We start from the raw sequence: 15408 nt of genomic DNA, 5'->3' as shown, positions 1-15408 counted from the left end.
GACTTTGTTTATACATTCCTTATTGTTAGATATTCCTTGTAGTCAGGTATCTTACAACTAAATCCGTTTTGTGGTTCAGTTAAAAGCAAAACCCCCCCCAAAAAAAGGGAAATAAAGGAAAAATGCTAGCCAAATCACAATAACAATCAGTAAGGTTCTAAGGCATGTATATGCAAAGTCTTTCTTTGGAAAAATTCGAATAATGATGTTGCGGTATTCCACAGAACTTTCTATGGACATGGACATATTTTTATACAGAAGCTAAATATTTGCCACATAAATACAACTTCAATTTCTTTCAATTATGAAAATTTTAATATGTAGTATATGAATTTACCTGTGCACATGAATGCATACACACAAGTGACTAGAGAAACTTGGGATAATAACTGTAAACCAGGAAGAAAACAATTGTAAATTAGTTAACTGAGGCATCGTTTGCAGTTCTATTGGAAAGATAATCAATTACTTTTTGCATGTATACTAACAGAGAAATGTTAATCTGTAAAACCAACAACAGAGATTAGGCATCTGTTAGGGTATACAAGATTAAAATAATCAAAAACTGTACTTGTAAAACACAAAGACATTATTTTCCAGTTATAAACTTAAATTAAAAACTGGTATCAGTTAAACAAATTATTACAGTTCACAAGGGAAAATATGAATGTAATTAATCTGCTAACAGATACCTATTTACATACATTATCTCAAAGAACAACTCTGGCTTGAAGCTAAACAGGTATATTTTCTGTATATTTACTCATTGCCCATATAACCTAGGTAAACAAGTTAAATTAGGCATTGTGATTTTTAATTTGGTTATTTCATTTTGATAGTAATAATTATAATTAATTTTATTTTTAAATTTTTCTACTGAAGTTCCCAATTTAAACTTCAAATTTCCAGATAATCTTTAAGTGGAAAGGTATCATCATTTCTACCAAATGATTAAGAATTACTTAAATGGACCTAAACAAAGTGAATTCACTATGAACCTGAAAAGAAAAAAGTGCTGTATTTTACAATTAATATTTATCTCATTGGTTTTACAGTATTAGTATAATTTGATCCCAGAATTAGACACAAGAGTATGCAAAAGTTACAGGGTACGTGTTCCCTTTAATCAATAATAACTTTATGATAAGTTTTGTAAACACACCTTAAAGAAAACCTATTTTTTGAAGAAAAGTGAATTCTCACTTTATTTTATAAACTTCTGTCAGATTACAGAAATCTGCAATATTATACTACCACAGAAAGAAAACTTCTTTATGCTAATAGTCTACATTATTATCAATCACTCTGTTTTCCATAAAATGTATAAATGTAAAAATATTCAAGCATTTCATACTAAGGACCTTAGCACCCGATTCAAAAATATTAAGACACTATAAGAAGATATCTATGAGAAAACTTCCATCAAGACAGTACCATCCTAATATCAGGCAAGATAACTGGTTACAAAAGGTAATCTAGCAAGATTAATTTTTACTTCTCATGAAACTTGTAAAGCTTTTAGGTAATTCGTCTTTTGACAAAATGCAGAAAAACTGCTACTGCTCTTACAGAGTTCAAAACAAAAATTAAAATATTTAAGAAGATAATCCATAAAACAGATATACTTACAAAGACAATGTACTACAGTATGTTCGTAAAGCAATATAAACGTGAAAGTCAATGTAATCCAAACCTTTGATCATTAATCCAACCTTCTCTTCATAGTAGAAACTCTTCTTTTTCATATTATTAAAACTCCAGTGTTAAACAGAATTCTTTACATTCCCTCAGTTGTTAAAACTAAACACACATAATATATTCTATTTTAGGAGGAAAATATAACATTTTTAAAACTTTTTACCACAAGTATCCAATTTATTTTAAAAATACTATTATCTAAGCTAGATCAAGACAATCGGTGTTGTCAGAACATCACTCTTGATTTAGTAATAAAGATTTAACAATATATTTCCCATATACTATGTATAAGCAAATTGCAGAATATTTTAGTGCACCAACAGGACCAAAGAAAACACATACGGAGATTTATTTTTAATCATCATTCACACGTATCTAGAAAGAAAATTGAGACATATGCTGATTTTTAGCTTATTTTTATTTTTATAAATGTTCTTACTTTTCAATGTAATGATAAATCGGAATATATCAAGAGATACTATAACTATTTTTTAAGAGAGCAAAATATTTGGCTTAAATTGCTAAATTATTTCATTATTAAATGGTTAAACCATTCTATATATGTTTATATGTGTAAAAATCATTTTTACTCAGACATGTTCAAACTATTTTCTTGGCTATGAAATGAAATCATGTGCTCCAACAAATAACATAGTATTTTTGATAAAGTATTTACGTACAAAGTAAATATATATTACATGTACAAAATGATAAGCGATTTTCTATAATGAAACTAATATATATAACTCAAATTCTCCACTTTGATTTAAACCTTATTCAGCCAAATACATGGTCAATTCATTGTGTTTCCATGATCAAAAAACATCTAATACCCTGAATGCTGTTTTAAAGGAAACTTTAAGAAAAATTATCTTATTATTGTAAGCTGACAGAAAGGAATTTTTTGAAAAGTAGCTGTGAAAAGTGTGTGATCTGAAAACTTACATAGGAACTTAAAACTTACATACTCAAACATATGAAATGAACAAGAAAACAGCAAACAAATGGCATAAAATAAAACTCTACCTAGCAACAATACCACACTAAGAAGTCAACCCTGAGCATAGGAGAAACACATACGCTTTTTTAAATAAACGTTCAAATGCAAACTTGCATTTGAACATTTTGAACAGATAACATTCCAGTGATTACAGAATTTTCTTCTAAACTTGCAAGACTAAAAAGAATCACATCTAATTCCTAATTTTGCAATTATAATGTTTGATACTTTCTTTAATCATAAGACTACCATTTATTCTAAACTGGCTGGAAAGGCTTGCCCATTGCATTTTTCCTGTACGTACCTCTTCCTTATCAATTATGGTGTATCTTCAGCATTCGGAGAAGAGAAAAAAAAAAGCTTCAAACTTTAACAAAGTTTAAAACATATCATTAAACCAATATTCACAGGCTACTGTAAAAATATTCATTTCTAGAAGGCCAGAAAATCTTGCTTTTTTTAAGCTGACGCATCTACACATAGAAAGCAACTTTTAGTAAGTTCTTTTGCTACGCCATAATGATCTGCTCCAAAAACTCAAGGGTACCTAAAACAACGGGCTACCTGTTCTAGCCATGCTTAGGAATGTGTCCAAATCATTTTTATTGATTTAACCTTTATAGGAATGCTACATATCCTCAGAGCAAAACATTTTGAATGTATTTATAATATGATACACTTCTGAGAAACCATGAAAAAGAAAGCTAAAAACAAATCTAGATACTCCTCCACTCTTGGTTGTTATGGGTTTACTTTTGTTTACTTTAAACACTATCAACAGACCTAAATATTAAATAATTTTATTTAGGAAAACTTACTTTGGCACCACTGGAAGTAGAAATTAAAAATTTATTTTGGAAAAAAAAAAGTGCATTTTAATAAATTCTAACTTTAAGAAATAAAATGCCTGACTTGACAATGATGTCACATCTACAAATTTTAACAGATTCTAAATACTCCTTTTATACTCTAGTTACACATTAATCATGGAACCTACAAACATATCAAACTTAAAGAATTTAGTCCTTATTGAATAAACTAGGTTGTACTGTAGTTTACATTCTGAGAGTTTACAGAGAAAGTTCTGTGTTGCCTATCTCTCTAGCTTTCTGCAAGTGGTACTTTATTAATGGCTTCGGCAGCTAATGCCTGCATTAGTTATGTTTGCCAAATAATAATTCACAATATTATGCTTCCTCACATTATGGTTCATCATTCGTTAACTTGAACCTCACCTCTAAAGAAGTTATACTTTCACTGCAAACTGTTCTCTTAAAAAGGCAAACAAGTTTTGAGCATTTCCAGATGTGGCACTCAAAAAAAAAGAAAAATCATAGGCAAATTCTCAAAGAATTCTAAAATTATTAATAAAAATATGGTAAAACTGGAGTTACCACTTATTGCTTCAATGATCATCCATAAGTTTAAGAGCTGAATGTACTATTTATCAAATTAAGAAACTTATGATAGAGCACTAATGATTTCATATAGCTGCCAGTAGATAAAACAAGCACATTTCAGTGTGAGACAAGATTCTACTGAACTGGAATTTCTGACACTCTGACAATTACTGAACATGCAAGAATAAAATCATAATATTATCTTTTTCAAATAGTTAACCTATTTTTTTCTGGGTAGTATAAATTTGGGTTCGGCTACATTATTTTCATCATCATTCTTTTTTATGAAACATACAAGGATGCATAAGATTATGCTAAACTAAAATTAAAATAATTTATATGCAGCCTACTTCTCTGGAGCAAGGCTGGAAGAAGAGTGAGGCAAGCAAGCAGGCGCCTATGGTTCAAAATTTAAGGAGATCCTCAGGCACAGCCCTGACAGTGAGTGCCTCCTTAAACGCTGTGCCCTGGACACTCTGCTTGCCTCACTCTAGGCCCAGGTTCTCCTCTGGAGGCACATGAGCGTAAAGCATTTCATGAGACATATTCTAAGCAAGGTATCATAAACAGAAATATGATAATTTAAAAGTAAGTTTCTATCTTTATCTGATTTATATTTTTCTAAAAAAAGAAAAAAGGAACCACTCCAACTTAAATGTAAATATTTTTTAAATAATCATTGTATATTATAATGAGTAGTTAAGAGTTCTGAGACTGCACAAATTTTCTTTAAAGGAGACTTATATTTGCCATAAATATCTTTCAAAGTAAACTAAGTTGCCTTATTGTTTTTAAAAAAAAAAGAATTGAGTATGTTCCATTATAGGGTTCACAGAGCTACACTTGAGTTGTTGTAGCCCAGTGACATCCAGATCTGACTGATCAACAGAATCACTTGAGGAATAGGTCTTGGGGAGGGGAAGGGAGAAGAGGCGGTCTTGGGAACTTTTTTAAGCAAAGCTCTCCGGGTAAATCAGCCAAGTTTGAGAGCCAATAGTCAACTTATAATAAGCTTATTAAGACAAGTTATACATATTAATTATATAAATTTCCAAACTGTCTCCTCCCTAAACATTTATAAAGCTTGTTCACAAAATAGAAACCATTAAAATTTCAGTTTGTTACTTTACTTCCCCTTCTTCAAGCAGAGGTTAGTCAATGGTGATGTGTCCAACAAGTAATATTAATAAGGAAAATAAAATCAGAAGCATAGACAATTCAATGAGATGAATAGAGCCACCCAAATTAATATTTTTATTTTAGGTTTAAGTAGCTATTCTAAGTATATCATCTCAATCTATTCTACAAACCTAGTATTTTAAACTTTAAATTCATTTAATTAAGTTCACAGTAACATATCTTAAGAAAATATATGTGCCTAAAATACCTTGAAACTGTACTTTGTTTTTATGTTAGCTTTTCTTTCTTGACTGTTTATTGTGCCAGGCACTACACTAAACCCTTTATAAACATTATTTCCTTTAATTCTCACAACTCTCTTATATGAGATGGGCATTATAATTATTTACAGATGAGGAAACTGAAAATGAGGTAATAAAATCTGCCCAAGGTCACACAGTTAAAGAGCTGGGATTCAAAGCCAAGCCTTCTCACTCTTAATTACTACCTTATAGTGTTAAACCTAACCTTAAGGAAGTTACTTCCTAATCCCCAATTTCATCTGTAAAGGTATTAGTTCTCAGAAACATAATTAGTTTTATTAAACTGACAAAATACAAAAAAAGAGAGAATCTTTGCATCTCCAAAGACTCCCAAAGTATAACTTTTAGTAATACTGATCAGTGAGAATCAAAAAGATTAAGAAAAAATGAAACAAGAAGATACCAAGGGATAAGATTTGGGTCAGGTTTAATCAGAAAATGAAAGTTCCAAGGAAATAAATAATTCTTAACCAATCATTATAATCAATAATCTTATTTAATGTCCACACCACACAGTATATACTTAACATGAGATGAAAATACAATTTTAGGAGTTAAAAATTAAGCTCTTAAATTGAACATAAGGAATTTATAATCCTCCTTATTTATGAAATTAAAACGATAATCATTTCAATCACAGGCTTTGGTGTCAGTCAGATCTGGAGTCAAATCCTAGTTCCTGTAATTATCCACAATATTCCCTTTACCACGGTCTCACTGTCCTACCTAAAATTTAAAGCCTATATGCACACACTTATGCTAAGTAACCGAGACAACTTTAATTTCTAAATATTAATTTCTAAGTATACTTTCCTAAATTCTTATTCACTTAAATCTTTGATGTTCCCAAAGATCCATGGATAAGGGTACATTTTTCTTTACCTACCAAAGAGATTATATACATGATTTTAGGAAGTATATCTTTTGACATGCACTGTTCATCCCAATTTCATCCACAACCATTTCTCCATTATTATTCAAAACAAAAAAATCTTAGAAAAGCCACAAAAGAGCTCTAGATGCTTTTTTTTTTCTGGCAGAGGGTAGGATTAAAGCTGTGAGATTACATTTCTCAATCTACATGGATCCACTGAGAGAAGATGCACTGACCGGAAGCCATAGGTGATGATAAGTAGATGAGACATTTTTGCAAAGAATAAAGAACTGAGGAGAAGAGAAAACTGTTTGAGCATCTACAAACATCAACAGACTTCTCCAGTCATTCTGCACCCATATTTAATTTGATACGGAAAGTTTTAATGATCAAACCAACAACTTGAGAAAGCCTAAACAAGGTAGAGTTATTTATTAAAATTAAATAAACACACATGCAAGTGTAAAACCACACATACTACATTTTAGAAAAGGAAACATGCAAACCAGTGCCTTATCTGGCAATGGAGGCAAGAAGTTAAAAAAAATTTTTGGTTAGAAATAAAAGCTAATAGGGTCAGATACTTCACTGGCTTTAAACTCCACAAGTATTCACACTGATTTCATCAAAGTCACTAAAAAGACGTGAGAAAAGAAGACTAAAGGTTCTGTGTGCAGCCAAAATAGTCAACCAATGAAGCAGAGAATGAATTTAAGAATTATATGGTGATTTAGTCATCATTAACTAGTAGAAAAAACATCAAGCCTGAATGTGAAAAACACAAGCAAGTTACAAAGATAATACAAAGAAATAGCAGAATTTGGCAGCAATTACTGGGAGAGACGAAGAATAAGGAAAATTTGATTGCAGCCTAGCAGAGAATGGTGAGGTTGCCAATGATTAAGAGAAAAACAGGAAAGGGTAAAGTAGAGTTTTGTTATGTCATTATTAAAGTTGTGCTTAGTGGGAAAAAATAGGTGTACACAACACAATTTTAATTTTTAAAAAATTATACAGGGGTATGCATGTGTATCAGAAAAACTCAAAACAGTGGCAATCATTATGTTTAGATAATTCAGAAGAATTATGAAAAACTTTTTTTATACTTGCCAATATTTTTCCACTAAAGAATGAATAAATTCTATAATTTTTAAAATTTAGTTGACAGTATGCTTTAATGTTTAAAAAGCTTATTTTTCCTGAACCCATACAACAAATTTGGTACTGGAAACAATGTTGGGTTGTTTTTTTTCCCCCCATGCATGAAATAGAGTAAATTCCCACAATTAGAAGCTATTTTTAAGTGTGAAAATCAGTTTCACAAAAACCACAGAATCTCATGGAAATATGACAGACCTAGGAAGGGTTTTGGTGTCTTTTAAGTTGAAATCCCAGTCACACCAATTACAAACCGTGAGCAAGCTACTTAAGCTCCCTGTGTCTCAATTTCTTCATCCAGAAAAATATTACCACCTACCTTGAATGTTTTCTGTGAAAAGTAAGGTAACACGTGTAAAGCACCCATACCCAGTCAGAAAAAAATCACTGCAGTTATTACACATAATCAACTTTCCAATTCTTAAATCCTCTTAAAAGACTAAATTTGACTACTCAGAATGTGGTCCACAGACCAGCAGCAACAGCATCACCTGAAAGTTTGTATAAAAATGTACAACCTCAGGCTCCACCCCAAACTTTCTGAATCAGAATCTGTATTTTCACAAGATCCCCGGGAAAAACAAAATTTGAGAAGCCCTGTTCCAAATAACACTCAATTAAGGAGTTACCAGCTCCCTGAACTTTTCCACTCCATCTCTGTCCCCGAGTTCTTTCTGATGCTGAGTGAAGAGTACCTCGTGGTTTACTCTTAATTCCTAATTCTGAGAGACTTGCAACAAACCGATGGAAAGTCTAATCTACTTCCACTTCCAAAACATACTTTTCAAACCTAAAGAGAACTCTCATGTTCACCCCTCAATTAATCCACCGAGCAGGTCCTGTGGTACCTAACTCTCTCTTGTGAAACAATGTCTTTAAGAATTCAATAAATTCAAATTTTTAAAAAATTTGATAATTACACTTTAAAAATTATTAAGCTGCACAACTGTATTAACTAGGTACCAGGCTATATTTACCCATGTTGTCCACGAAGTCTCAACGCAAACTTCTCAATTCCTTACTGAAAGTTAAAAACACTCTATCTGGCCCATGTTCCTGAGGTGGCTACCCAGTATCCCTGACAGCACAGAGCTTGTGAGGCATGGCTACTGCTGAGTACAACCTTTCGGCTTCTAGTACTCACCTTCTAGGTGGCTCACAAATCATGTCTTTAAGAACCTATTCTAGAATCTCAGAGGTCTCAAGCTGAGAGGTATTCAGACTTTGATTCTGAAAACGAATTCCTCTCTTTGATATTTTATACTATTTACTGTTAAGTATTTTACAATTGCAGGTGCCCAGTCTTGTCTTTTTTCCATTCCATGACAACTAACTGAATGAAACAGGAAACACAGAAGACAACTGTATATATGAAAAATTGTCAGACAAAATAGCAATTCAAATTTCCTAACTTAGAGTAATAAAAAGTGGCATGAAGTAGTATCACAAAGAAAAAGAACATCTACTAGATTCAGCAGTACACTAATATGATTTAGACTATTACAGAGCTCCTAGAAGTTGATCTCCTCCGAAGGATTTCTTAGACTGCTTTGAACAGAACTTTCAACTTTCTTTTATTTCTTGTACAGTTGAGAACTCCCTCACTTACTCAGCCTAAATTTCCCCTTACCTATATACTTATTCTTGCTCTCTACCCTTATAAAGGACATACCCTTAGTTGCCCCTTCAGGTACTGCCTTCTTCTTTCCGTTCTCCTACCTGAACTTTCTTTTCATTCATGTCCACATGAGCACAGCCTTAGATTCCAAACTTCCAGGGAAGGGTCCATATGTGTAGGTTTCCCTTTGAAAATTACCTAGAATAGTAAAATTTAGGATGGGCACACCTATAATGATTAAAAGCCCACAGAAAGGCTTACCACAAATTTAAAATTCATTAAAAATTAAGAACAGATAAAAGCATGTCAACTTTTTGGGTAAGGAAGTTGTGTATGAATCAGCATTTTACTCTTGGCTAGGAAGACTTAGAGAAAAAGAAACCTGAATATGAAAGGTGAATTGGCCTTAAAGACAACAACAGGAATATACTTAGTGGATGGAGAAAGGAAGCTCATTTAAGAAATAAAGAATGTGATGAGTTAGACAAGGGAGACAATAAAACAAGTGGAAGTTGAGAATTTTTAAATCTGATGTGTAAGGGACTATTTATAAGCAGCGTGGTTTAGTAGTTGCTATATACTATTCTCTAAAGCAGGCTTCACTCTTATGAGTCTAGAAATGTCTCCATTGAACCTAATTGAATCAAAATCAAACAAACTGATTTATGCTAACAAAAGGGCTGTATATTAAAATGTTCCTCATGACCAGTATCTGCTTGCTCAGCACACCTGAATATCTAATAGGTAGCCCTACAAAGGAAACAAACTTAAAAATACAAAGTATGATAGCCAGCCAGGATATCAGAAAGTCAAAGTGAAAGATTAATTATAGTCACAGGACATAGTCTTAATAAATTATTCCTTTTGATTTCTTTACATGGTTTAGTTTTCTTGTTTTTTTCCAAGCTTCCCACCTCATCCCAACTTTTTTAGTATGATAGGATTTTTAAAGGACTAAGCTGCAAGTCAGAGAATTAAGATCTAGTTACAGAGTTACAATGATATAAGACCAAACAGTTTTTCTGAGCTTCAGTTTCATCGCTTACCAGTATTGAACTATATAAAACTCTCTATGGCTTTTCCAAATTCTCTGTCTCTGCCATACTTATTACATTCAGGATAGAAGATTATTTCTAATAGTACTTCCTGGCTAGCAGAAGGCCATCCATAGCAGATATCATGGTAGAAGGCATTTTTTCCCACTGAGACCCTGCATAACCACAATCCTTCTCAATTCTGGTCTTCAGGGAGCCACTAATAAACAATAGGAATTTGCAGAAGTTTTTTACCATTACATGCCTGAGGGTTTATCCTTCCATTTAAAATTCAGTTTCTTCTTCCTGACTTTCATCTAACCATGCTCATTTCTACTGAATCCTGACATCAATCTTTTATTTTGAGTTTTTGCTTCTGCAGCCCTAGATGCATCTTTTAAGGAGGCATTAGCAGGGCAGTGATTAGAAGCAGAAAGGTAATGAAAAAGATAGACAGATGGAAGAACTTCATTCTAGAGCCCTTTTACTTTCCTGCATGGCTTTTAGAAAAATAACCACCTCCTCATGCCTTAGTTTCCCCATCTGTGAAATAGGAGGAAAAATCCACCTACCTGCCCTGCCTTGCATGGATGTTTTGAGATTTAAATGAGATACAATACGTCAAAGCTCAAAAAAAATCTCACGTATATCATATGAAGTCATTACAATTTAGTACTGTTAAAAAAAAAAAAAAAAGTTCAAACTTGAATACGCCAAAAAAAAATGCTTGTGCCTTTAAATGACAATAGGGGATATGGGCCGGCCAGTTTTTTACCAAAGAATAAAACTTTAAAATTTCCAGCAAACCAAGCAGTTTTGAAGACTAAACTTTGTGATACAATATTCATTAAAAATTATCTCAGAGTTACTTTGTCTATACATTCCTCTAGCTCAGTGGGTCTCCTCTTTTTTATAATGTAACCCATCAATAAAATATACATGTAATGACCACCACTGTACATTTGTTTATAAATTATATATATATATATGTTACCTTTCTAACACATTATTTACCTTATAAATTATTCATGAAAACAGAAAATTTAAGGCATGAAAAAATATATAAATAGAAGTATTAATATTTTTTCCCTGAACTCTACTTTGACACCACTGTTATAAGCCAGTGGTTTCAAACTTTTTTAAGCTATGGAACTCTCTGTTCCAACACCAAATTTTAAAATGCAAACCAAATCTATAAAACAAACAAAGGCAGAGCTGCTCTGATTAAAGTGGGAATAAGGGAACCAGAACCTGGAGGTCCGTGATGAAACACCTACAGTTCCAGAAAGCACAATTTGAAACAACTAATCTTGAGATCAGACTTTCCATTAACCTCTTTAAAAATAAATAAATGTGGAGACGTGGATGGATCTAGAGACTGTCATACAGAGTGAAGTAAGTCAGAAAGAGAAAAACAAATATCGTATATTAATGCATATATGTGGAACCTAGAAAAATGGTACAGATGAACCAGTTTGCACGGCAGAAATAGAGACACAGATGCAGAGAACAAACGTATGGACACCAAGGGGGGAAAGTGGTGGTGGGGGGGGGGGGGTGATGAATTGGGAGATTGGGATTGACATGTATACAGTGATGTGTATAAAATGGATGACTAATAAGAACCTGCTGTATAAAAAAATAAATAAAATAAAGTTCAAAAATTCAAAAAAAAGGTACAAAAAATAAATAAATAAATAAATGTGCTTTTACTCAATAGTGCTGTTTCCTTAGCTGGAAGTCAAAGATGTTATAAGAATCAGCTGAATACTCAGGACTATATCTACTGCCGATACACAGTTAAGGATACTGTTGACTATATAATAAAGTGTCCCTCTGCAGGCTTCCAGGGAAGAAAATTTTCTCAGGCCTCAGTACCAATAAATGTTAAACTCCTAATAACTATGTGTTATATCATGGACTGTGAATCTAGTTACTTTTGAGACAGTATAGTATACAATGTTATCTTTCCTATATTCTAGGAAGCTTAACAGTAAAACTTTTGTCCCAACTCAGCAATCAGAGAGGGACTTTATTATATGCATCTCAGTGCATTTTCACCACCTGTATTAATTTTGCACCTCCACTCCTTTTAGGTTTAATTTTGATTCTCATTTTTTCTATCCTATTCTATTATAAACAACTATGACAAACTCCTCAAGTCTTTTTGGAATCAATTAAGATACAAATGATAAAACTCAACACTCAAACTTGCCACTTGGCACCATCAGTTTCCCATTCCTCCAGGAGGGAAACCTCGGAATTTGCTTTGGTAACTAATGCACTAATTCCGTCAGCCCCCAATACCTAACAATCTAGCCTCTGCTTTATCACTTATAATCATTTCCTATTCTTCATTCCCACTGCCATTACCACTCACCTCGACTATTATAGTACAACAGGTCTTCCCACAGCCAATCCATTTTACATGCTGCTTACAATCAATCTTTCTTAATCAGTATCACCACATATCACACCTTTATCTTTTCAAACACCTATTAAAGGTTTCCCACTACCTACAGAAAAGACTACACTCCTTAGTCTGGCATTCAAAGCTTGCCACATTCTGATACCAATCAACAGTTTTGTCTGTTTTATCCTACAATCAAGTTTCTCTCTGGACACATTAAACTTTCTGTCGCATATGCCTCATCTCTGCCTCTGGGTCTTGGATCATGCCGTTTCCCTTACTTGCAGTGTCCCCTACCTATCCTCACTGCCACACTACCTCCAGATTTCTACAATGCCAAATGTTAGCCATCCTTGAAGACAGAGCTCAAATGGCATTATTTTAACAAGCTTTCAAACTCCAAATTGAAAATCCCCTTAACCTACCTCTGTATTCCGAAACCAGTATATCTAATTTTTCACATATTCATCTCCTATCATTCTCTTTCTGTTTCTATCTGTGTATAAGACTATTTATCTCTCTACTTATACAAATATGTAAACATATACAATTCTCCTAGACCAGTGACTCTGAAGCCCTTTTTTTTTTTTAGCTGTAAAATCCATTTTTCACATAAGATGCTATGAGAAAGCCCAATAAGGAAAGTGGACTTTTAAAGGAGCTTTTCTGGTTGCAAGGGAGAAGGGCTGAGAAGATAGCTAGAACTTCACGCTCTCTGCAGACATCTTCACAAAGCACAGAGATACAGCACACCAAACCACACCCTCTGTGAAGACAAGCAGTATACTCACTTTATTCACCTATCTCCCATGTAGGAAGGCAACACTGTGTAAAATCAGATAGTCCTGGGGTCAAATCATAGCTCTGCTGTTTATAAACTATGTTCTCTATGCAAACCCTTAATCTCTCTGAACCTAAATCCTCATCTGCAAAATGGAAATGGTAAATCTATCTCATGTGATGACCACATGAGATAAGACACATAAAAGTCATACTTCACACCTAAGACATGCATCAGTACAAAAGAATTCCCATTCCCTTTTTCCTCCCCGTACTTTCTTTCCACATCATGTAGTCAAATGCCTAGCATATAATAGGAATTAAATAATCATTTCTTGAATGAATTAATAAGTGGATGAACAGCTGAATGAACAGTTGTCTAAACAAAACATAAAAAGACTTAGAAAAGGGATTTGATAACAAGTACAGAAAAAAGACATGCTAGAGAAATACTATATTAGAAAAAAGGAAAATACCTTACACATAACTTTTATGGTTAGAAAAGAAAAAAAGTGGTACTTTATATATTTAAAAACTGGAGACTTTTCAGTAAAAATTTACTACCAAAGAAAGAAGCTAACATGAAAGAATTATTTACACACATCATTTTAAGGCCTATGTGTGAATAATATGATTATCTGGCTAATATCTAAACTCAATTTACATCCAACAGCTTAAAAATAAGAGTTATACTAAATTAAACTATAGTGAACGATCAGCATGCTTCTTTAAATGAATTTTATTTCACTGATTTATGTATGACTGTTATGGAATGGTGTTCTGATTTTCTTTTTAAAATGTGTTTCCTTGTTTCTCAAGTTACAAATGTAAAGTTCTGCAACTGTATTTAAAATCTTTTGGAGGTACATGTACACAAAAGAAATACCTCAACACAAATCACTATGACATATAATGAACCCAAAAGGAATAGGCATATATCACTAAAGGCAAGATGTTAAGTTTGATAAAACAAAATCTGACCTTTAATATTTTTGAAAATTGGTTAATAAACATAAAATGTGGCAAGGCTTACAGTCCACAGATTTTTAAACTCTTGCATCCTTGGGGGTCTGTCTACAAAAGCAAAGGAGTATATACATGCTAGAGACAAAAAAAAAAAAGTCAAATAAACATAATCCCATTGGACTGTGGTTTAAATAGAGGGCTGAAATCTAAATGATTTTTCTATATTCACAAAACAAACACACAAAACTTCATGCAATGGATAAAAATCAATAAGAGAAAAGTAACAGCATAAAAAAATTAGTGACACTATTAGCACGATACTCTTGAATGGTAAACTACAAGTCAAGATTATATCTTATTCTTAAAGTTATTTATACGCCTTTAAAAATGAGAAAAACAGCCCAAAAACTAGATTACAAATATCTCTTTTAAAAACTTCACTCCATCAGAGTAACAAGGTTAAAGAATGATTTACCAAATTTGACTCCCAAAGATCACTATAACAGAATGTTTTTAATCTGACTTCATGAAATATGTGAAACCCCTTCCCCTTCTCACTAACTACATGAAGGCTAAAGTCAATACATTATGAAATGAAACTATTACAAAATTACTAGCATTCCAAAAACAGATATATATCTCATGTGAACATTGTAGGTCTATTTATCAGTAAATAATTTTGTATACAAGGTATGATTACAATTTTTTAAAAATAATGAATGCCTAATACTGAAATAATCAAACATAACAAAATGTCAAAATGATTATCTCTGAATGATGAAATTATTTCCTTCTTTTTTCTTCTAGAGATTTCAAAATCTCTCAGAAGTGTTACCTTACAATGAGAAAAAGTTAACGTTACAAAAATATAAATACGTATGTATGTATAGATGTGTATATCTGAATATGTATGTTTGTAAATGGCCTACTCTAGTCTAATTTATAGAAACAGCAGGGCTCTGGTGTAAAAATGAGAAAAAGTAAAATATGAAGTTAGCTCATATAATTTGATAATTTAGAAAATATTC

At 32.4% G+C, this 15408-nt stretch overlaps 2 protein-coding genes across 7 annotated transcripts in view; one reads left to right on the top strand and one right to left on the bottom strand.

The window, feature by feature from the left end:
* The window catches only part of RUNX2 (RUNX family transcription factor 2), a 206838-nt gene that overhangs the window by 5500 nt on the left and 185930 nt on the right, over window positions 1-15408 (top strand). The gene's annotated exons all lie outside the window — the stretch shown is intronic.
* The window catches only part of SUPT3H (SPT3 homolog, SAGA and STAGA complex component), a 447882-nt gene that overhangs the window by 404418 nt on the left and 28056 nt on the right, over window positions 1-15408 (bottom strand). The window contains exon 1 of one of the 5 annotated variants that reach the window (XM_061195029.1): window positions 9292-9316. The exons of the other annotated variants lie outside the window; for them this stretch is intronic. Coding sequence (XP_061051012.1) covers window positions 9292-9308 — 17 coding nt within the window. The 5' untranslated portion in view covers window positions 9309-9316. Of the gene's footprint in view, window positions 1-9291; window positions 9317-15408 lie in introns of those variants that run through there. 5 annotated transcript variants of the gene reach the window in all.

Source organism: Eubalaena glacialis, chromosome 7 (assembly GCF_028564815.1).
Source record: "Eubalaena glacialis isolate mEubGla1 chromosome 7, mEubGla1.1.hap2.+ XY, whole genome shotgun sequence".
In the NCBI taxonomy this organism is placed as follows: Eukaryota; Metazoa; Chordata; class Mammalia; order Artiodactyla; family Balaenidae; genus Eubalaena; species Eubalaena glacialis.
Note: the sequence above shows the minus strand (reverse complement) of the source record. Positions and strands in the feature narration are given on the sequence as shown.